We start from the raw sequence: 23,883 nt of genomic DNA on the forward strand, positions 1-23,883 counted from the left end.
GTTTTATACCTGTCCCAAACCGCCCAGTATCAAGTGATTAGAATATCAGCGGAAAAGAAAACAAAACAGTGCTAAGTGGTATGCTCAGGAATACATTATGTCAGTTTGACAGGCCCTCAGTGAAACTTTTGCATTGGTTAATGTACCGTCGGTTCCTGTCCTCAGTTGGTAAAAAAAATACAGAAATCTTTTTTCTTTATGTATATGCTCCTTCTGTTGCTGACTGTTCGTTCTTTGAGCTGTGTAAGGAGGACTCGTTTTTAAAAGTAGATAACATAACGATTATTGCATTCAAATCTTTCATCTACAGGGGGGAGGGGGATTAAGGCCGGGGTGGTGATTGTAAAGTTACGAATAGTTTGTTGTTGCTGTTGTTGGTTTGGTTTTGTTTTTTAAGGAACTGTGGTCTGAATCGCCAGAATGCCTGTTTCTTTGCTAGGCAAAGCTTTGAGTGCGATTGCGGGGAAGGTCACCCCCACAGAACTCATGGCTTTGCAGACCAAGTTTCCTTGGGTGAAATATGACGTTCAGTTGATGGAGGTGAGAGTCTCTTGTTTGTTCATTTGCCTGTCCCTGTCTGTCTCTTCTGTGTGTGTGTGTGTGTGTGTGTGTGTGTGTGTGTGTGTGTGTGTGTGCGTGTGTGTGTGTGTGTGTGTGTGTGTGTGTGTGTGTGTGTGTGTGTGTGTGTGTGTGTGTGTGTGTGTGTAACAGAGACATAGATAGATGTATTATATCATTTATAGTTATCCCTGTTTGGTTATCTACATGTATGCATCAGCTGTTTTTGTTTTTTTCTTATATTGTTGGTATTCCCTTTGGTATGCAATAATTATTCATGTTGTATTAAATTGTACAGTTATCCTCCGGCTAGTTATGCACTACTTGTATTGAACTATAATCATAGTTATCCTCTGGTTAGCTAAGTATGAGTTGTGTCATACTGTTCATGATAGGTCATGCATGGTTAGCTATGCATAAGTTTTATTGTTCTGCATATAGTTATCCATTGACTGGCTATGTATCGGTTTCATCATACTGTATATAGTTATCCAGTATTTAGCTATATATCACTTGTAGTATACTGTAGTTAACCCCCGGTTAGCAACAATCTAATGGAACATTTTCTGTTCAGCACACGTCCTGTAGTTGTCTCTGACAAGCTAACATTTGTGCTGCATTACCGTGCACAACCGGCCACCACACTTGGAAATTACATGTGCGTGTTGTGCGCGTGCACCCAGTCATTTCAGTACGCCCGAAAATACGCACATCATTGCACGTGAGTGTGTTCTGAATTTCAGCTTCGAAAGAAACTAGAGAAAGCCCAAGAGGACCTCATGAGGGGCGGGTTTCTGATCGACAAGTTCGAGGCACGCGTGGCCATCCATCCACAGAAAGCCATGCTGGTTTTCGAGGACTGCGTCTTCACGTACGAGTTCATGAACGAGCAAGCCAACAGGGTTGCCCACACGGCACAACAACTTGGGCTCAAGTCTGGGGACACAGTGGCGGTCATGATTTCCAATGACCCTGCGTTTGTGTGGACTACACTGGGTATGTATACATATAACATTGTAAATAAGATTAAGACGACTGACGATGATGATGATGACGATAATGATGATGCCAATGGCGACTGAACAAGAAAAGAAAAAAACACTTGAAAATCGAGAAGAAGAAAAAGAAGAAGAATGTTTTCTGGTTCAGTTTAATTTAGTCTCAGACATGCAAAGAAATATCCTGGTTAACAGAAATAATTGAGACCCTACAGGAAGATCTTGGGTACCCACTACACAGATCATGTAAGAAATGAAGAAATCTGCAGAAAAGTTAAACGAACAATAGGACCTCATGACGACCTCCTCAGAGTCGTGAAGAAACGGAAGATGAAGTGGTACGAACAAGTTTTCCACTCAAAAGGACTTGCAAAGACTATCTTGCAAGGGACACTCAGAGGAAGCCGCGGACGACGACGACAGAGAAAGAGGTTGGAAGGCAATATCCAGGAATGGACAGTTATGAACCTGGCGGAATCCTAAAGAGCGGTGAAGGACAGAGAAAGAGGTGGGAAGGCAATATCCAGGAATGGACAGTTATGAACCTGGCGGAATCCTAAAGAGCGGTGAAGGACAGAGAAAGAGGTGGGAAGGCAATATCCAGGAATGGTATCAGTATCAGTATCAGTAGCTCAAGGAGGCGTCACTGCGTTCGGTCAAATCCATATACGCTACACCACATCTGCCAAGCAGATGCCTGACCAGCAACATAACCCAACGCGAAGGACAGAGAAAGAGGTGGGAAGGCAATATCCAGGAATGGACAGTTATGAACCTGGCGGAATCCTAAAGAGCGGAGAAGGACAGAGAAAGAGGTTGGAAGGCAATATCCAGGAATGGACAGTTATGAACCTGGCGGAATCCTACAGAGTTGTGAAGGACACAGACAGGTGGAGGAGAGTGGTGGCAATGTCTTCACTGGTACCTACACGACATCAACAGATGTCAAGGATTGGTGAACGTTAATGTATTTCAGACCCGTCTGAATTAGAAGGGCGGAGTTTCTTTATCTGCTATATGGTTTTAGACATTTTTTTTGTATTGAATTATATCATGCTTGATTTCTATACTTTTTTTTTTTTTTTTGTTGCTGTTTCATTTATAGATATCAACAATCTATGATATCAATCCCCTTTATTCCAAGGTTTCCAGAAGATGGGGATTACAGTCGCATTGATCAATGTCAACGTGCGAACGAAGGCACTGATTCACTGTGTGCTGGCAGCTGAACCCAAGGCTTTCGTGGTCGGGGCAGGTGAGGCTGACTTTGTTCGATCATCAAATATATTTATCGATAGATGTATAAGTAAGCATGTAATCTCTCTTCGGCCAGTTTCTTATGTGAAAGAAACCTGGAAATCAAACAGATCTTCGACATTCTTTGTCGATATCTTTTGATAATGATATCATGTGTCATCAACCCGTGGCAACAATATATTTATATGTTTTAGTCAACGTTTTTGTTTCGGTTGTTTCGTTTTGTTTATTTGTTTGTTTGCTTGTTTTTTTGTTTTTTGTTGTTGTTTTTTTTGTTTTGTTTTTTTTGTGTTTGTTTGTTTGTTTGTTTCGTTTTGTTTATTTGTTTGTTTGCTTGTTGGGTTTTTTTTTTGTTTTTTTTGTTGTTGTTTTTTGTAAAACATATTTATATCGGGGTACAGATCATCTGGAATGCCGGCCGTTCCATATAACATCAGACTCTCTATCGTCATATCCCCTTTCACATGGCTAGACTCCTTGTTTAAACAGTATAAAAATTTCTCTTGCTTTTCCATGATAAGAAGGCACGTACAGTGTGGCGGAAAACACACACACACACACACACACACACACACACACACACACACACACACCAAAAAAAAGAAAAACAGCTATATTTTATCTTCCAAGGCACAAACATTTCAGTTCTTTGTTTTGGACTTTTGGTAAATGAAAGTTTACTGGAGAGTGTACAGAATTCCTCCGTACCTCTATCTCTCTTCCACATGTGTGTGTGTTGTGTGTGTGTGTGTGTGTGTGTGTGTGTGTGTGTGTGTGTGTGTGTGTGTGTGTGTGTGTGTGTGTGTGTGTGTGTGTGTCTGTGTCTGTGTGTGAGCGCGCGCACGAGCACTTTTCGTTTTCATCCCTGTTGGTCTTGTGATTAGTTACTTAAAAACCCGTTAACATCATATTCCCAGGACACGTTCCACCTTTTCATGGGTCGTCTACTTTCTTTGTTCTGTGCCACACAGGGGAGGACCTTCTCCTCGCAGTCACCGACGTTCTGGAGGAGCTGAAGGGTCTGCCGGTGTATGTTCAGGGGCAGTCACCCGGCCAGCTTCCTGCGGGCATGACAGACTTTGACTCTCTCATGGGGAGGGCAATGCCGGTGCAGCCTGACCCCAGCGTGCGAGCGGAGATGACCTATGACTCCGCCATGACCTACTTTTACACTTCCGGCACAACCGGTAAAGTGGATCCATTACTGTATGCTCTGCTCTGGTGGAAGCATTGCAGAAACAGAAAGGCGTTCTCTGGGAGGAAACAAATTTAACAGCGGCATAGTTTCAAACATTAAAAAATCAGCAGATCTTAATAGCATCACGATAGCGTTGGGATTATGCAAAGGTTAGACAGTCATTGCTTCCAGTGACACGGGAATTGATCCCGCTTTTTTTCATTATGAATGAGCAGTTATGGTGTAGCGTATATGGACATGTCTGCATGTAGTGATGCCGCCTTCGACTGAACTAAAACTTTGCTCTCTCTCTCTCTCTCTCTCTCTGGATGTCATTGTCATTCTCTCTGCCTCGGTCTCTGTCTGTCTGTCTGTCTGTCTGTCTCTCGGTGCAACGTTTGCCCATGATTCAACAACTTGAGTTCCCAAATTTACCCCCAACACAAACTGTTGTAAGGGAGTGATTTCCTCTATGTTTGGAAGAAATCCTCCTTTTTTTTCTTCTTTTTTTTTAGCGGCCTATAGGCTACTCATTTCTTTCTGCACCATTTTCGGTCCTATGATGAAATATTTTGTTGGGTAGGTGATTGTGCAACATTTTTTGTTTGTTTAGGTCCCAATGACATGAACTTGTAGTTGTGGGTATCTATCAGCGATGCCAGAAACGCGCGTACGCGTACGTGTGTGTGTGTGTGTGTGTGTGTGTGTGTGTGTGTGCGCGCGCGTGCGCGTGCGTGCGTATGTGCGTGCGTGTGTGTGCGTGTGTGTGCGTGTGTGTGCGTGTGCGTGTGCGTGTGTGTGTGTGTGTGTGCGTGCCAGTACGTGCATGCGCGTGTGTGTGTATGTGTGCGCGCATGCGTGCGTGTGTGTGCGCGTGCGTGCGTGTTTGTGCGCGTGTGTGCGTGCTTGTGTGTGTGTGTGTGTGTGTGTGTGTGTGTGTGTGTAAGGTTTCCCCAAGCCTGTGTACATCAGTCAAAGGAAGGCGCTGTTTTACGCCGGCAGCTTGAGTGCAGTGGATCTTTCTCCAGAAGACATCGTCTACGTAGTGCTTCCCCTTTACCATGTTATGGGGGGAGCCACGGGTCTTTATGGTGTCATGAGCAAAGGTGTGTGTGTGTGCACACGCGCGAGTGTGTGTGTGTGAGTATGTATTTTCTTCAGTTTCACGTCTTTCTGCTGCAAGTGACATTATAAGTGGAGTTGGGTAAGAGTGACAGGGCGAAATGAGAGGGGAGGGAGGTTGACTGTGCGCGCACGATGGAGAGAGAGAGAGAGAGACAGAGAGAGAGATCATATTTGGCAGCTGTTAACAACATCCTTACATGTTTTATTAACAGACCTAACTATTCCAGCAGTGCGCTTTAGATTAAGCTTCATCTGTCTTCTGCTGACACCCCTAAACATTTCACAACTGAATTTTTATCAACAGTTTCACTGTTAGATGTTTTCTATCAGATGACAACACTGAAAGCAATCAATAAGGGAAATACAATGGCTAATGTGCCGACGACGAAATGAGAGAAAGAGGTTAAACGTGCGTTGGACTGTTCACGTTTCATGCACGAAATGCGGATGAATCTTTTGACGTAAAAAATGTTGATAAAAATGTTACCATTTCGTTTCTTGGGTGTTTTTTTTTCTTTTTGGTTTTTGTTTTTTTTTCCAATCATTGTATTTTAATGTCCATGATATGGTTCTTTCTTCTTCTTCTTTTTCACACACACACACACACAAGAAACAGGCAGTAGCTTTAACATTCTGTTCACGAATCTTAGCGCACTGTCTACACTGGTCTTTTTTGTTGCGTAATGTAATGAATGTGTGCAGCGGTCCATGGCTTTTGATGAATAGCAGATTGACACAGTAGCGAATTGTGCTTTGCTGGTGGGAGCAAAATGTCGGTTCATATCGCTTATGTTATGGAAGTGTGTATTTTGTTTCAAATCTAGACAAATTCGTATCCAAATAAGTCTGTACATTGGAATAAGAATTTATTGAGATTTAAACTGCAAAATGACACTTTCGCTTCCAGATCTAAAGCACGTATGGCAACATGCAAGAAAACATAATCAGCGTGTGTTCATGAAACAAATTCCTCGTGCAATGGTGGACATTTCTTGGTTGGTGCTAAGAAGCTGTGGCTTGAAATTATGTGCCCTAGTGAGTATGGTGTATGCCCACCTGTTCTCAGCTTGTTTCGCTGTGTCTCAGGATGTACCATGGTTCTCAGGAGGAAGTTCTCGGCCTCTCGCTTCTGGTCGGACTGCCGACGACACGATGTGACGGTGATACCGTACGTTGGTGAAGTCTTCAGGTACATTCTGGCTCAACCCAAGGTCAGTCCTTGGCCCGGGTAACTGTTTTGAAAAGAGGAAAGCGTTGTTTACTCAGTCCCCCCCCCTCCCCGCACACACACACGCGAACACAACCTACATTGTGTGTGTGTGTGTGTGTGTGTGTGTGTGTGGCTATGTATGTAAATTTGAGTATGGGTCGATGGCCTTCACAATTGAAATATTTATCATTGTAATTGTCACACACACACACACACACACACACACACACACACACACACACACACACACACACGCACGCACGCACACACACACACACACGCACACACAGACTCTCTCTCTCTTTCTCTCTCTCTCTCTCTCTCTCTCTCTCTCTCTTTCACACACACACACACACACACACACACACACACACAGGGGTCTATCCCACACTCACCCACAATATTTTGCTGATTTCACTCCATCAGTTACAGAATCATACAGACATACACACACATGTCCATGCACGAACCGTGCAGGGCATCCTCCACGGATTGAAGAGAGGTTCTGAAGAGTGCGAGACAGGGGTTTCATCAAATCTTTGCCTTTAAAGGGTTCTACTGAAACAGAATTAGCTTCCTGCAGATTCGTGTATATCACTCATACATGATTCAGCTGCAGAGACCCTTGCTTTATTCAGATCTATGATCTCTTTTGCTTAAATCATTGAATACAAATATCGTTTTTGAAATGTCAGAACATTGCTGACGTTAATCATAATTTTTTAAGCACTGATTCATATACACACCATGAAAAATGGAAGAGCTTACATCCTTCTTGAGTTACATGGTTGAGGGACAGTTACGACAAGTATCGCCACAGGCAGGCACTGCACAAATTATAGAGCAGAGACAGAAGCGCTCATGCAGAACGTCTCCATAATTCAGGATAAAAGAGAGAGAAAAAAGCCATCAAGTGGTCTATATTTCGGATGACCTCTCTGAACTCCAGGCTCTGTAGAATGACAAGCTTCATCACCTGACAAAAGGTCTGCAACAGGTCGGAAGATCCAGTTGAACATCCACTGGATCCCAACCAACTGTGGAGTTCCAGGAAATGAGAGGGCAGATGAGTTGGCAAGAGCAGGAGTCCTGGAAGGCCAAACAGACAGCAGCGTCACTTACTGTAAAGTAAGCGTCGTCGTGTCACTCTTGAAGCCACAGATAGAAAAAGGCAATTTCCACTACCTGTCCAGAGAACGGCAAGTGGAACTCCGAACACGACTCAGCACACATGAACATGACGTTCAGAACGGCACTCTTACAAATCAGCCCCTGCAGTCCAGAAGACTGGACAGCTTACCATGGCCACGTTCTTTATGATGATGAGGAGGAGGATGATAATATGGATACATAAATAGTGACTATCCTCGGTCGGAGACCAAGCCCTTAGCGCTTTACAAACATGGGGTCATTTGCACAACAGGCTGCCTTCCTTGGTAGAGCTGACTGACGGCTGCCATTGGGCGCTCTTCGTTTGTTTCCTGTGTTATTCAGTTGGATTTCATGTGCGCAGACATACACACTCAGACTGACATGTAACATTCTACGTGTATGACCGTTTTGGTTATTTACCCCGCCATGTAAGCAGCCATACTCCGTTTTCAGGGGTGTGCATGCTGGATATGTTCTTGTTTCCATAACCCACCGTACACTAACATGGATTACAGGATCTTTAACGTGCGTATTTGATCTTTTACGTGGGTATACACACGAAGGGGGTTCAGGCACTGGCAGTTCTGCACATATTATGTTGGCCTGGGAGATCATAAAAATCTCCACCCTTTTCCCACCAGGCACCGTCACTGAGATTCGAACCCTGGACCCTCAGATTGAAAGTCTAACGCTTTAACCACTCGGCTATTGCGCCCTCTTGACGAAGGAGAACGATGGGTGGTATGGGCAGGTGCAATTCTTCAGAGGACCAAGTTCTGTGACTTGGAGAAGACAGCACTATTCGTCACAAGATGCATACTTACTGTGTGACAACAGCTGCAAATAAGAAGAGTCAAACTCTTTTTTTTTTCTTTTTTCCTCCTTGGAATGTAAGCTAAATCCCAATACTTGACGACGTTGACACATAGAGCACAAAAGAGACAACTTGAGGGGGAAAAAAAGAGTGATTGATGAAATCACTGTGACGGGTGTTGGAAAAGAAGAAACGCTAAGGGGATACCTTTCAGGTAAGTAAGTCATCGTGATGTATTGCTGAGAAGTCGACTGTTCCCTTCACGACGCTACAGAATGTCTTCCTTCTCCAGGAAGAGGGAGCGATATCACTCGGGAGTCGACTCTTTAGATCTGTCAATGTGTATCCACATGGGAGGAGTACAGGTTGAAAACTGATGAACATTCCTCAGCTTAGCCAAAGAATGAAAGAGAGACAGAGACATAGACAGACAGAAACACACACACACACACACACACACACACACACACACACACACACACACACAGGGATTTATGCATACTACATTATTACACGCCTCCTTTCCAGCACGAACTGGATACTGTTCACAAAGTCCGAGTAGCCTTTGGAAACGGACTGCGGAAGGACATCTTTGAGGAGGTTCTGCTTCGGTTCCGGATCCCACAGATCTGTGAGGTCTTCGGGTCCACAGAGGGTGTCGCCGTGAACCACAACATTGCCAACAGACCCGGTGCTGTTGGTCGCCTATCGCCATTTTTGGTAGGGTGATTTTTCACAAAGTATGTAATGACCCAAATTCAATAGCCCGCGTGTATGTATGTATGTATGTATGTAGGTAGATAGGTATGCAGATATGTATGTATGCACGTGTGCGTGTTTGTGTGTGTGTGTGTGTTTGTGCGTGTGCATGTGTGTGTGTATGTGCGTGTGTGTGTGTGTGTGTGTGTGTGTGTGTGTGTGGTAAACTGTCATTAAATAGTTATCACTGGAAATACAGAAGATGAATAACCCTCCCCACACATACCAATCATACAAGTGTAATTGTTCCGGATAAAACCATATTTCAGGATCCTGACACATACAGTGTATCTTGTTTCGCCTCCGCATTCTTAAGATTTCCGTGTGTCGTCACCATTTCATGCTGGATTCGTGTTGAGTTAAGTTGTGGTTTTAAGACAGCACTGACTTTTTTTTCTTTTCTTTTTTTTTCTTCTTTTTTTCGCAGTAACGAGAATGGTTGGGTGGGGTTGGGGGTAGGGGAATGAACAGACCACACAGTACAACAATAATTCATGTCCATTATTTTTTGCAGAAAAGTCAGTCGCTGGATTCGTTCAGCATGCCATTGACCAAGTTACGTTTGTGATGGTATTTGTGAAATGCAGATCCCTTGTGCCGGGAAAAAACTTGGCACAAAGAAGACCGACTTTTCTGTAGGTTATGTTGAGCAAACAATATAATTTGGATCACCTTATGCCGTTTATACCTACATCGTCTGAATGCAGTGGGGGGGTGGGGGGTGGGGGGGGGGTTGTTTTTTTGTTTGTTTTTTGTTTTTGTTTTTTTTGTTCGTTTGTTTTGTTTTGTTTGTTGGTTGGTTTTTGTTGTTGTTGTTTTTTTTAGTGATTCTTGCGATTTATTGCTGTCGGGAAGTCATGATGAAGATAGATTTGAAACTTGATCCATATGCTATCTGTATCATGATAGCAAAACAACAGAATGGCGATCCGACTTAGGTTGCTTGAAGCTGAACGTTAAGCTTGCTTGATCCCCTCCGTGTGCTGTGTGTTCAGAACCTTTCGTTATCATCTGTATATGCTGATGGCAAACATAATGACTTGGAGGTGCGTGTCTCTGTCACATCCAGAGGAAGTAATTGTCACTGTCAGTGTTCCTATTTTTATCTGTTTTGGGAAGACGCTGTCGGATCCCAATCCAAGTGTGCTGGTGAAGTTTGACTACTCCTCAGCCATGCCCCTCAGAGATCAACATGGTCGTTGCATCAAAGTGAATTCAGGTGGGGGTGTTACGATGTTTCTCTTCACGCTCCATTTCGGTCTGTCTGTCTCTCTGTCTGTCTGTCTAATCCGCCTTCCCTACTTCTATGTATCTTTCTCTGATTGAGCGTCTTTTCACTTTGAATGATATTGGACGTGTCATGTGTGTGTGTGTGTGTGTGTGTGTGTGTGTGTGTGTGTGTGTGTGTGTGTGTGTGTGTGTGTGTGTGTGTGTGTGTGTGTGTGTGCATGGGAGGTGGGATGGGGATTGAGGTTTAAGGGGGATGTAGTTACAGCGAAAGGATAAACGATATTAATGGATTCAGCAATTAATAAATAAACTGCCCCCCCCCCCCTCCCCTCTCTCTCTCTCTCTCTCTGTCTGTCTGTGTGTGTCTGTGTCTGTGTGTGAGTGAACATTCACCAGCATTTGTACTCAGCTTGGCTGAAGCTATGGTGGTCGAAAGAAAAACTGATGGAAAAGCATGCGCGATTTTGATGATCTACTGATGCATGTGATGACTGGCCAATGGAACTGCTCGGCTCTGAGTTAGATAGTGACCTCAGAGTAATAATGAATTTTCGCGATAGGTTAAAATCTTCTCGAGGCTTCAGCAGTCCCTGCTGGAGAAACTGATGGGAGAATATAGACCTCCACATGGTTTTTATCGCGTAGCAGTGGGTTGTTGGTTGATTTATTAAAGTAAATTACTTTAATTTGGAGAGTCTTAATGCCTCGAAACTTCATGTAAAATCTAGCTTTGTTGCCTGAGAGCACGTGGCTTTGGTGCCTGAGAGTAGGTAGCTTTGGCGCCTCAGAGCAGGTAGCTTTGGCGCCTCAGAGCAGGTAGCTTTGGTGCCACAGAGCACGTAGAGCACGTAGCTTTGGTGCCTCAGAGCACGTAGAGCACGTAACTTTGGTGCCTCAGAGCACGTAGCTTTGGTGCCTAAGAGCACGTAGCATTTGTACCTCAGAACACGTAGCTTTGTTGCCGCAGAGCAGGTGGCTTTGGTGCCTGAGAGCAGGTGGCTTTGGTGCCTGAGAGCACGTAGCTTTGGTGCCTCAGAGCAGGTAGCTTTGGTGCCACAGAGCACGTAGAGCAAGTAGCTTTGGTGCCTCAGAGCACGTAGCTTTGGTGCCTCAGAGCACGTAGAGCACGTAACTTTGGTGCCTCAGAGCACGTAGCTTTGGTGCCTAAGAGCACGTAGCATTTGTACCTCAGAACACGTAGCTTTGGTTCCTCAGAACACGTAGCTTTGTTGCCGCAGAGCAGGTGGCTTTGGTGCTTGAGAGCAGGTGGCTTTGGTGCCTGAGAGCACGTAGCTTTGGTGCCTCAGAGCAGGTAGCTTTGGTGCCACAGAACACGTAGAGCACGTAGTTTTGGTGCCTCAGAGCAGGTAGCTTTGGTGCCACAGAGCACGTAGAGCACGTAGTTTTGGTGCCTCAGAGCACTTAGAGCACGTAGCTTTGGTGCCTCAGAGCACATAGAGCACGTAGTTTTGGTGCCTCAGAGCACTTAGAGCACGTAGCTTTGGTGCCTCAGAGCACATAGAGCACGTAACTTTGGTGCCTCAGAGCACGTAGCTTTGGTGCCTAAGAGCACGTAGCTTTGGTGCCTAAGAGCGCGTAGCTTTGGTGCTGAGAACAGATAGCTTTGGTGCCTCAGAGCACATAGCTTTGGTGCCTCAGAGCACGTAGCTTTGGTGCCTCAGAGCACGTAGCTTTGGTGCCTAAGAGCACGTAGCATTGGTACCTCAGAGCAGGTAGCTTTGGTTCCTCAGAACACGTAGCTTTGCTGCCTCAGAACACGTAGCTTTGGTGCACGTAGCTTTGGTGCCTCAGAGCACGTAGCTTTGGTGCCTCAGAGCACGTAGCTTTGGTGCCTTAGAGCAGGTGGCTTTGGTGCCTCAGAGCAGGTGGCTTTGGTGCCTCAGAGCACGTAGCTTTGGAGCCTCAGAACACGTAGTTTTGGTGCCTCAGAGCACGTAGCTTTGGTGCCTCAGAGCACGTAGTTTTGGTGCCTCAGAGCACGTAGTTTTGATGCCTCATGTAGTTTTGGTGCCTCAGAGCACATAGCTTTGGAGCCTCAGAACACGTAGTTTTGGTGCCTCAGAGCACGTAGCTTTGGTGCCTCAGAGCACGTAGTTTTGGTGCCTCAGAGCACCTAGTTTTGATGCCTCATGTAGTTTTGGTGCCTCAGAGCACGTAGTTTTTGGTGCCTCAGAGCACGTAGCTTTGGTGCCTCAGAGCAGGTGGCTTTGGTGCCTCAGAGCAGGTGGCTTTGGTGCCTCAGAGCACGTAGATCAGGTAGCGTTGGTGCCAGAGAGCACATAGCTTTGGTGCCTCAGAGCACGTAGAGCAAGTAGCTTTCGTGCCTCAGAGCACGTAGAGCACGTAGCTTTCGTGCCTCAGAGCACATGCACTCAACGAGAGGCCGATCCGTGCGCATTTGACGGACTAGGCCAAAGTGAACAGATTTACGTTTGGGCTGGGTTGCTCTGGGCGATCTTTGCAGCGCTAAGCTTGCTTGGAGTTAAGAGTGTCCCTAAATATGTGGAATTTTCCGTGAAGTTTGGAACATTCTTAACGATAAGCTGGCCCAGCGCTGCTAAGCACGCTTATGCAACCCGCCCCTGTTCCCTGTTTGAACATCACATGGTCATTAATTTGGTATCTGTGCATGTATGTATGTATATATGCATGTATGTATGTATGTATATGCTCTGGACCTTGCAATTGGAATGAACTTCCTCTTTTGCTTCAAGTCTCCGCACTCAGCTCCTTCAAGTCTGTCCTTAAAACCCACCTCTTCCAAAAATAGCCTCCCTTCCCTGCCTCTTCCTTGTCTTCAGTTTCTCCAGTTTTAGAGTTATGCATGCGTGTGAATGACTGGTGCGAAAGCGCTTTGATTTGTCTCTGCACAAGATTCAGCGCTATATGAATACCATTATTTATTACTATTATTATTATTATGTATGTTTATCTGTTTGTATGTATGAATGTAATGTATTTATCTGTGAAAAGAAGGTCACATGGCCTCGAAGGACAATTCACATGATGTAAACCCATTTATCTGTTTACTTGCACTGAAATACTCGTCATGTTTTTGTTTGTTTTGTTGTTGTTTTTCTGTTCCCGTTCCATTCCAGGCGAAGCAGGGCTGTACCTGAACAAAGTTCCAGACCACATGTTGTCCAACGGGACCCTGGAGTTGTACAAGGCATCGAGGGCAGCCAACGAGAGCAAAGTGGTCCGCCATGCCTTCGCAGAGGGAGACGTGTATTTCAACTGCGGGGACATTCTGTATTTGGACGAGGAGTATTTTCTCTATTTTTATGACCGGATTGGTGACACTTTCAGGTGAGAACCTCTCCTTCCTTCCTGAAATCCGTGTGTGTGTGTGTGTGTGTGTGTCCATGCATGTCAGCATTCATTTCTTTGTTCAGTCTAACGTCCACTCTCGTTTATGTCTGTGTGGAGTGGGAGGGAAAGGTGGTTGCTTTGAATGTGTGTGTGTGTGTGTGTGTGTGTGTGTGACTTTATATGTATGTTTTCTTTCCAGATGGAAAGGAGAGAACGTATCAACAACAGAGGTTGCCAACATCATGTGCTCTCCAGATTTCATTCAAGACGTTAATGTGTATGGTGTAGAAATACCTGGTAAGCTTTACTTCCCTTGAAAAGACGGTACTTTTCTTTTGACTGGACGAGACATTTGTACGCGCGTAAATTATGTGTACACTCTTTAGGTTGAAAGAAATAATTATGGTGTATCATCAAGAAGACATGGTTTTTACTTTCCATACCCCTGCATGTACACGCGTTGACACTGTGACACCACTATTTAATCTTTTTTCCCCCTTTGTATTTTAAATGAAGAAAATAATAACCGGGGACAGTGTCACAGACTGGGCTTCATAATTTTGTTTTCCCTCAAGGTCACAGCGGACGAGCAGGTATGGCGGCCTTGACCCTCAGCGAAGGGGAGAGAATGACACCTGAACGACTGAAGCAAGTGTACAAAGTGTGCCAGGATGATCTCCCATTTTACGCCCGCCCGCTCTTTCTGAGAATCTTGCCAGAAGCTCGAATGACAGGAACCTTCAAACAGCACAAGGTGGAGTTCGTGCAGCAAGGTTACGACATCGCCAAAGTGAAGGACGACTTGTATTACCAGGACTCCAAGGCCAAGACCTACAGTCCCCTCACACCTAAGGCGCTGGTACTCTTTCTGCAGTCAAAACTTTGAACTGAATGTGAACCTGAATCAATATCACTGTGCCATCAATGTTGATGATTATACAGTGCTGTAAGCGCTCTCATAAGTAAACTGAAAGTAAATCATATTGGATCAGTAGAAACGGAAAAGAAAAGATAGAGAAGAGAATCCCAGTTTTTCACGTTTCCATTTGTGCCAATCCGGCTACCATAGCGGTCCCAGGGGACAAGCCCCAACCGACACAGCCACAACCCCCGTAGAGGATGAGGAGGTATGCGATTGACCGCTCGCACTGTTTCCTGTTCAAACCCTCGACACCCTGGCTTCAACTTACGGACTACGTGTTATGACTGCGATTTTGGGATAAGAAACTGTATGTTGATAAGAAGCTTGTTAGATATGACGTATAATGAAATAACCCAAACCCTTTAAATGGATAAGATAAGAATTACTTATGTTAATGTTTCAGGATTAAAAAAAAATAAAAGGTCTTCAGTATTACATTATCTAACGCCCTCGAATAAAGCTCCAGCACCTTCGGCAGTCTATAACTGCCAGAGTTACTGTTGCAGTGTCTGCACTGACATTGTCTTGATGCAGCAGGTGACCACAGTTTTCATAGCGAGGACGCTGTCTGCTCCATTCCTCACATACGATTGGGTAGGCGGTAGTTGACATACCAGTCTGAAGTCACAGTCTTTCTGTACTGAAGTGGTATGGTGACAAAATGGTTGGATTTTCAAAAGAAATTCACTTCCATTTTTTGGTGGATTCTCACATGGTAGATCCAGACTGCCGACTTGTTTTGTTTAGGGATCACACTGAAACACTATCGTCTCGTTTCTATTTACAATGACCCAAACGCGATCGTATGTTTTACTAGTAAATTTTTGGGACATGTGTATGCTCCATTAGATGCCTGAAGTACACACGAGCAAATACGAAATTACAGTTCGATTGAGGGGTAATTTTCCGCAAACATCTAGATCATCACGGATGTAACAATAGTCCTCCATTTATGAATGGAGGTATTCAGTTTCCGGTTTCATGCCAGTTTTAGTCCATGCACAAATCTTCTTACGTCTGACAAACGTATCCCTCCATTATCTACGGTTTGTGTGTGTGTGTGTGTATGTGTGTTTGTTTTTTTGTTGTTTTTTTTAATATAGTTTTCTTATCGTATCCTGTTTTCTGTTCCATATGAATTTAAAACAAAGAACTCGCAGTTTTTTCAAGAAAGAACGTCCACAAGTGAACCTTTTTTTTTTTTTTACTCATTGTAGCAATTATTTCAGAATTGCCTTTTTTTCAAAGGAGTTATCAACCTCTTTATCCATGTAGATCCTGTGTAATCGTCATTGTTTCAGATTTTTTTGTGGGTTTTTTTTTCATATAATTGAGGTCCTCGCCGTCTGTTGATTAAGTCAGCTTGAAACAATATCCCAACAATCTTAGATTTATATTGATTCCAGTTTTTACATGCGCTGAGTATTCTCTATTTTTATGTATCCTATCTAAGCAGATGGCTACTTGTATACATGTATTCCTTGATAAATCTGATTTGTTGTTAAACAAAAACAAACAAACAAACAAAAAAACAAAAACAAAAAAAGGCTGAATATGTTTAAAGATTGTTCGAAAGATTCAGCATTTACTTCAGTCATGGTTTGGGTGATATCTGCAAGCTGAATAATTTTATGGTCAACAATATGTATGTTAGTGACTTTCATGTGTTCGTTCTCTTTTTTCGTAAATCCAAGAATTTCAGTACAGAGTAAAAATATGTGAGGAACTAGTGGGTCGCCTTGTGAATAATGCATGATTTGTGATCATGTGATGGTGTTACAAACAGAAGGAATTTATTTGCTGAATGTGTGTAGACCCCATGTTATTGGTTATGCCCTGTACATTTAGATGCCAAAAAAAATAAATAAATAAAATAAAATAAATAATAGACGATGGCCTAATATACGCATCTCAATTTGTGTTTAATTTGTCGCTGTACAATTGAAAGATGCCCAGTGCAATATCAGGAAAAGATTACATTCAAACTCCAGAACGGTACGTTTACCAATAACTTGTGAAAAACGAAAATTAGCAACACACACACACACACACACACACACACACACACACACACACACACACACGTGACACAGATATGTGTGTTTGCGTGTGCATCCGTGTGTAGGGTCCCTGTATGTGTGTAAGGGAAGGTGTGGAGGGGGTGGGGGCGGTACGGATGTGTGTACACATATACTTTCCTGCTCCTGTTCGTTGTTGCTTCATTTTTTTGTGATTGTTTTTGATAAATCCTTGTGCTTGTGTTGGCAACTTTTTTCTTTCTTTTTTTTATCGTAGGAGGTGAATAGATAAGAGAACTTAAAAAACAGTTACGACGGAAAAAGAAAAGAATACTACAACGAAATAAAGACTAAAACACTCGTTGCCTGATGTGAAAGTGAAGTGTAGGACGTTCACAAACACTGTGAAAAAAGGAACAATGGGTTCGCTGTATGTGATGCAATGAACTGATGTAATAGGCGTAACAATTGTGTCAACACACTTCACCGATGAGTGTGCGTGAACACATATTAAAAAAGAAAAAAGAGTAAAATATCAACTCAGTTGAAATCTGAAGCTCGCTCCCCCTGCCTATCGCTCCCCGGACCCAGACCTCTCATACTCTTCAGCCACCGAAACGCCGGGGGGTGGGAGGGGGGGGGGGGGGTTGGGGGCAGTGGAAAGTTCTATGGCGCCTTCCAACGCTCGAGGCACTTTACAATAACAGCAAAAAAGTAATTGCTATACCAGAGAAACAATTACGGTATGGTTTACAACGCCAAAAGAAATGACAAAAGTAGCAATATCACACACACACACACACACACACACACACACACACACACACACACACGAAGAGAGAGAGAGAACAACAGACCACAAAATTATTACTCTAAATTTTGACATAAAAACATGCTCATTTACAATTACAACACAGAAACCCAAACATTGACCATTCAGTCTTTTTTTATGCTTTATTACCAGAATAGAAATGAAATACAATAATGAATGCACACAATATATATATATGTATATATCTTTTGCCCAAATTAGTTGTCGAATCACATAGTTGGATGCTAAAAGAAACCAAATCAAATTGAAGCAGTCAGTTACGAAGACGACAGAGAAGACTAAAAAGGGGAAATAACTGTTTACAAGACTTTCTGGGGGAAAAAAAGATCAAATGAAAGAAGCAACAAGATGGAACATGACAATGAAAGCGACAAACAGAAAGGGAGACTGGAGGGATAAAAACGAAGGTGAAAACGAAAGACCAATAGAGAAATAGAGAAGTGGATGTCAGCACAACATTAATTTTTGGGAGACGAGACACAGAACTGAACGAGCCCCCAGCACCTGATGGTGAATGGGTGGTCCAGAAATGGACGTCAGCGCAACATTTTGGAGAATGGATGGTCCAGAAATTTGATGTCAGCGCAACATTTTGGAGAATGGGTGGTCCAGAAATTTGATGTCAGCGCAACATTTTGGAGAATGGGTGGTCCAGAAATTTGATGTCAGCGCAACATTTTGGAGAATGGGTGGTACAGAAATGGATGTCAGCGCAACATTTTTGAGAATGGGTGGTCCAGAAATTTGATGTCAGCGCAACATTTTGGAGAATGGGTGGTCCAGAAATTTGATGTCAGCGCAACATTTTTGAGAATGGGTGGTACAGAAATGGATGTCAGCGCAACATTTTGGAGAATGGGTGGTACAGAAATGGATGTCAGCGCAACATTTTGGAGAATGGGTGGTACAGAAATTTGATGTCAGCGCAACATTTTTGAGAATGGGTGGTACAGAAATGGATGTCAGCGCAACATTTTGGGAGACAAGACACAGGTAGAGCTGAACGAGCTCCCAGCACCTGATGGAGAATGGGTGGTCCCACCACTGAAACACATGTACACCGCTTTTCGAATCCCATGGCGCGTTGGCCTAGTGGTAATGCATCCGACTAGGAAGCTAGTGTCCAAGTGGTTTGAGTCCCAGTTACGGACAAGGGATTTCCACTGCCCACCCCTCCACCCACCTCCCTTTGCCCCCTCCACCAGACCTTGAATGGTGTTCTGAGAGCTGCTCATTCGTATGAGATGATAATATTGAGTCATGTGTAAAATATGCAGTTGTCTTATCTAAACGAACCCACGGCAACAACAACAGCAACAAAATCAAAAACAAACTTGCCCATGGCAAATTTCTGTTTGAAAACACACTTTGGAAGATATGCACTTTGGTAAAAGAAATTCACTTGCAGACCGAAAAAAAATATCAATATGGGTGGCACTGTTTCAGTTTCAGTTTCAAGGAGGTGTTAAAGCGTGCGGACTGATCCATATCTGCTACACTACATCTGCTAACAATATATATATATATATATATATATATATATATATATTTCTTGAAAACTCTTTCACTGCCAAGTTTCTGTGTGAAAGACACTCCCCAGCGCCAAATACTTCAGATTCGATGCTCTCAGTCACACTAGGCTTCGGTTCATGTTAAAACAACAGCATCGACTTGTTCTCTTCAAACTCGGTCAGAGGGCAAATGTTAGTTATTGTTCTACAGGTAGAGAAGCTGGCTGCAGCTGTCAAGCTTTGCTACAAAGAGAAAAATGGCCGATCAACATGACACCTCGATGTCAACTAAATCAGCCTATGGCGGTGCACTATCTAGTCAGCTAAAGTCGCCTATGGCGGTACACTGTCTAGTCAGCTAAATTAGCCTATGGCGGTGCACTGTCTAATCAGCTAAATTAGCATGTGGCGGTGCACTGTCTAGTCAGCTAAATTAGCATGTGGCGGTGCACTGTCTAGTCAGCTAAATTAGCCTATGGCGGTGCGCTGTCTAGTCAGCTAAACTAGCCTGTGGCGGTGCACTGTCTAGTCAGCTAAACTATCCTATGGCAGTGCACTATCTAGTCAGCTAAATTAACCTGTGGTGATGCACTGTCTAATCAGCTAAATTACCCTGTGGCGGTGCACTGTCTAGTCTAATGAGCTAAATTAGCCTATGGCGGTGCGCTGTCTAGTCAGCTAAACTAGCCTGTGGCGGTGCACTGTCTAGTCAGCTAAACTATCCTATGGCAGTGCACTATCTAGTCAGCTAAATTAACCTGTGGTGATGCACTGTCTAATCAGCTAAATTACCCTGTGGCGGTGCACTGTCTAGTCTAGTGAGCTAAATTAGCCTATGGCGGTGCACTGTCTAATCAGCTAAATTACCATGTGGCGGTGCACTGTCTAGTCTAGTGAGCTAAATTAGCCTATGGCGGTGCACTGTCTAATCAGCTAAATTACCATGTGGCGGTGCACTGTCTAGTCTAGTGAGCTAAATTAGCCTATGGCGGTGCGCTGTCTAATCAGCTAAATCAGCCTATGGCGGTGCACTATCTAGTCAGCTAAAGTCGCCTATGGCGGTGCACTGTCTAGTCAGCTAAATTAGCCTATGGCGGTGCGCTGTCTAGTCAGCTAAATTAGCCTATGGCAGTGCACTGTCTAGTCAGCTAAATTAGCCTATGGCGGTGCGCTGTCTAGTCAGCTAAATTATCCTATGGCGGTGCACTGTCTAGTCAGCAGCTAAATTAGCCTATGGCGGTGCACTGTCTAGTCAGCTAAATTAGCCTATGGCAGTGCACTGTCTAGTCAGCTAAATTAGCCTGTGGCGGTGCGCTGTCTAGTCAGCTAAATTAGCCTGTGGCGGTGCACTGTCTAGTCAGCTAAATTAGCCTATGGCGGTGCGCTGTCTAGTCAGCTAAAGTCGCCTATGGCGGTGCACTGTCTAGTCAGCTAAATTAGCCTGTGGCGGTGCACTGTCTAGTCAGCTAAATTAGCCTATGGCGGTGCGCTGTCTAGTCAGCTAAAGTCGCCTATGGCGGTGCACTGTCTAGTCAGCTATATTAGCCTATGGTGGTGCACTGTCTATTCAGCTAAAATCGTCTATGGTGGTGCACTGTCTAGTCAGCTAAATTAACCTGTGGCGATGCACTGTCTAATCAGCTAAATTAGCATGTGGCGGTGCACTGTCTAGTCAGCTAAATTAGCATGTGGCGGTGCACTGTCTAGTCAGTTAAATTAGCCTATGGCGGTGCACTGTCTAGTCAGCTAAAGTCGTCTATGGCGGTGCACTGTCTAGTCAGCTAAATTAGCCTGTGGTGGTGCACTGTCTAGTCAGCTAAATTAGCCTGTGGCGGTGCACTGTCTAGTCAGCTAAATTAGCCTATGGCGGTGCACTGTCTAGTGAGCTAAAGTCGCCTATGGCGGTGCACTGTCTAGTCAGCTAAAGTCGCCTGTGGCAGTGAAAGAGTTTTAAGGCTGCAGACGTCTGATCTTCGTATTAAACACACTGCATTGACAAAGCCTTGAGAGTCTACCCCAGGTTTGTGTAATGCATCAACAAAGAAAAAAATCAGGAAACACAATCAAATATATCGTATATTTGGCACTGCGCTGTGTCGACGTGCTTTTACCCAGGGAGTGCAGTTCAGTTTTCACATAAAGAAATCTGCTGTGACAAGAAGTGATACAAAATTGTAATCACTACCACCACCACTACCATCATCTCAGTGACGAAAGTTTTTCTCTCTCTCTCTTTTTTTTTTTTTTTTTTCCCACTTAGTGCGATTAGTAATTTATACAAATGACATGCAATACAAATTTTCGAATCACCAAAGCCCTTCTGACTTTCACTGGAATTTACCTGAGTACAAATACGCTTTGAAATTAAAGATGTTACTGATCTATCTTTATGTATGTCGAGGTAAATCTGCATCTATTGTATTCACAAGACACCAGGGTCCCAAGGTATTATAGATACGCATGTAATGTACATAATTCACAACTGATCTATCTTTATGTTTGTCGAGGTAAATTTGCATCCATTGTATTCACAAGACACCAGGATCCCAAGGTATTATAGATACGCATGTAATGTACAGAATTCACAAAAAAGTTTCGGACCGCTTAGAAACTCGCAGTTTTCTTCTTGTGGGGTATTGATGAAACGATGCTGAATCTTCACATCTGTCATGTATAAACCACTGAACAACTAAAAAAAATGTTAGCTGATACATTGATTTTTCATACACACTTTCCAAAGGTGTTCATGGTGCATCCATGCCTGAAACACCAGAACAGTGTTTCCAACGAGAGACCAGTTGAAGACCTTATGAACATGCTGCATAATTTAAATTGAATTATCTTCAGTTTGTGCAGCAAGCTATGGAAACATGCCTGCGTTTATGAAGCGGTCAATAACTGTTTGTGCGGAGTGTGTAGTTGGAAACTGTACAGTCTGTTGACAAGATACCACTCATTTCCCCGTTCAGCAAAAGTCAGGATTTCAGTCATGTGTTGCAGTAGAGGGATGCATATTATTATCAGTAGATAACTAAAAGCAGACACCAGTAGATAACTGATCTCCTGTGCCATCTTTGACAGTAGCCTAGTCTCTCCTCCTCAACCCAGTAACATTAAACAACTACTTCATCATTTATTCACTCCCTTGTTTTACGAACAAAACAACACCATTTTTTACAGGGATATGCAAAATTCATCAGTTGACAACGTCATCAAATTTCTCTTAAATGATTGCAAAACTGATTGAGTTATGAAGATTTAAAAAATTAAAGTGTGGGTAATTTGTCACCAACGAGGTACGGCGAAGGTAACACAGTACGTTTTATGAACATGACAATAAATTCCTAATTTCCTGCACTAATCTTCACACAGTTATTATCTTTCTCTCGGAGGTTTTTTTATTTTTTTCATCCAGCTAAAACCGAGAAAATATGTTTAGATACCTCCTTGTGTTTTTGTGGAATCTCGGAAACGTACAGAAATAATGTTTCTATTGCAATAATGTTCCATAGTCTCAACTGAGCCGTTCTTGATAAAGGTTCAAATGCAGGACTCAAGGGAAACTTGATCAATTTAAAGAATTCATTTGACATGCATAACACGGCACATAGATAGCTTGATGAATAAAGCATTTTCATCAGCTATATACGCAGTCTCGTCAACATACATTATTTTGAACTATTATTTTCAACCCTGGAGTTTCATTGTCCACGAGCGCGATGACAAACTCTTTTTATGTGAGCTGGATGGTTCATAGGAAAGGGATGAGAGAAACACGTGCAACAAAGTTCAAACAACCTCCCCCACCTCCACCACCCCCCCCCCCCCCCCCCCAAAAAAAAAGAGTAATCAGAAACCCAAATCAGAAAATTAGATGGGTGAAGGACAGTCAAAGAAAAAATATATCAATGGGTGAATAGTGGTTGGAAACCTCACCAAAAAAGAAAGAAGATAATTAAGATAATTAAAAAAGCATTTAGTAAAATATTATTCACATGATATACATTATTAGCCCAAGTGTCATCAAGCATACTCATCTGTCTGTGTGGATATTTGTGACAGTAGTGCGGCAATCTGTCTATGGTTTTGTCACTTTAAACCTGGCATGCATCTACTGTAGTTATTCTGGGCTGCAGATGTATCCCAATAACAGTAACCTGAATAAGAGATAGTTGCACTAAGTGTCAATCTTTTGTGCATCAGTTTCCGTAACCCATAAGTTAATATGCTTCCGTAAATGCAATTTAGAAATTTGAAATTGCTTTCGTAAGATGGAGTACACAAAAAAGATGGTTTTCTGTATCTAAATGAAAAAGAAAAAGGAAGCAATCGGGATACAAACTCTTGTCTCAAGGATATCAATGTCGGATAGTTGTTGTTTCTTTGATATACGAGTATGTACCAGTGCTGTTATAAGCAACAGCAACAACACACACACGCACGCGCGCGCACGCGCGCACACACACTAACACACACACACACACACACACACACACACACACACAAGCTGCTAGACGGACAGATTTTAAAAGTAAATATTAAACAAACAAAAAAACGCACGCATACGGGAATATGGGATAGCCTAACCTATTCTTCCCGACCCGACATCAAAGCAGAACATGCTGGTCACCATGCAGAAAATGAACCAACAGAAAACAATCACGTTCCCTCTCTCTGGTTACAATCAATAATGTGCACACTAGTTAAATTACAATTTCACACACACACACACACACACACACACACACACACACACACACACACACACACAGAAAGAATATCGCGAACTGAAGTAAAACCATCCGGCTCCTTCGAGCTGACAAAAAGATGAATTAGATAAAACAGTAACGCAGGCTTACCGTGAAAATCCGAAAACTGCAATACAGTCCCCGCAAAATACGTCAATGTAGCTGCACTGTAGCATGACACCAAACTATCATAGTGACAAATAAGCAGACCAAAAATGTTATATGAACACCGACAACAC

The 23,883-nt window shown here is 43.4% G+C and overlaps 1 protein-coding gene across 1 annotated transcript; it reads left to right on the forward strand.

Annotated features, from left to right (window-relative positions):
- The first annotated feature begins 231 nt into the window (after nt 1-231).
- Nucleotides 232-16,861, forward strand: LOC143281965 (long-chain fatty acid transport protein 6-like). The gene is made up of 11 exons (XM_076587314.1): nt 232-540; nt 1,302-1,554; nt 2,701-2,811; nt 3,785-4,000; nt 4,938-5,096; nt 6,202-6,326; nt 8,820-9,011; nt 10,170-10,269; nt 13,400-13,610; nt 13,813-13,910; nt 14,189-16,861. Exons 1-11 carry the CDS (start codon nt 421-423, stop codon nt 14,497-14,499), a joined length of 1,896 nt encoding a protein of 631 aa, XP_076443429.1. The 5' UTR covers nt 232-420; the 3' UTR covers nt 14,500-16,861.
- The last annotated feature ends 7,022 nt before the right edge of the window (nt 16,862-23,883 follow it).

This window comes from Babylonia areolata, chromosome 5 (assembly GCF_041734735.1).
Source record: "Babylonia areolata isolate BAREFJ2019XMU chromosome 5, ASM4173473v1, whole genome shotgun sequence".
Classification (NCBI taxonomy): Eukaryota; Metazoa; Mollusca; class Gastropoda; order Neogastropoda; family Buccinidae; genus Babylonia; species Babylonia areolata.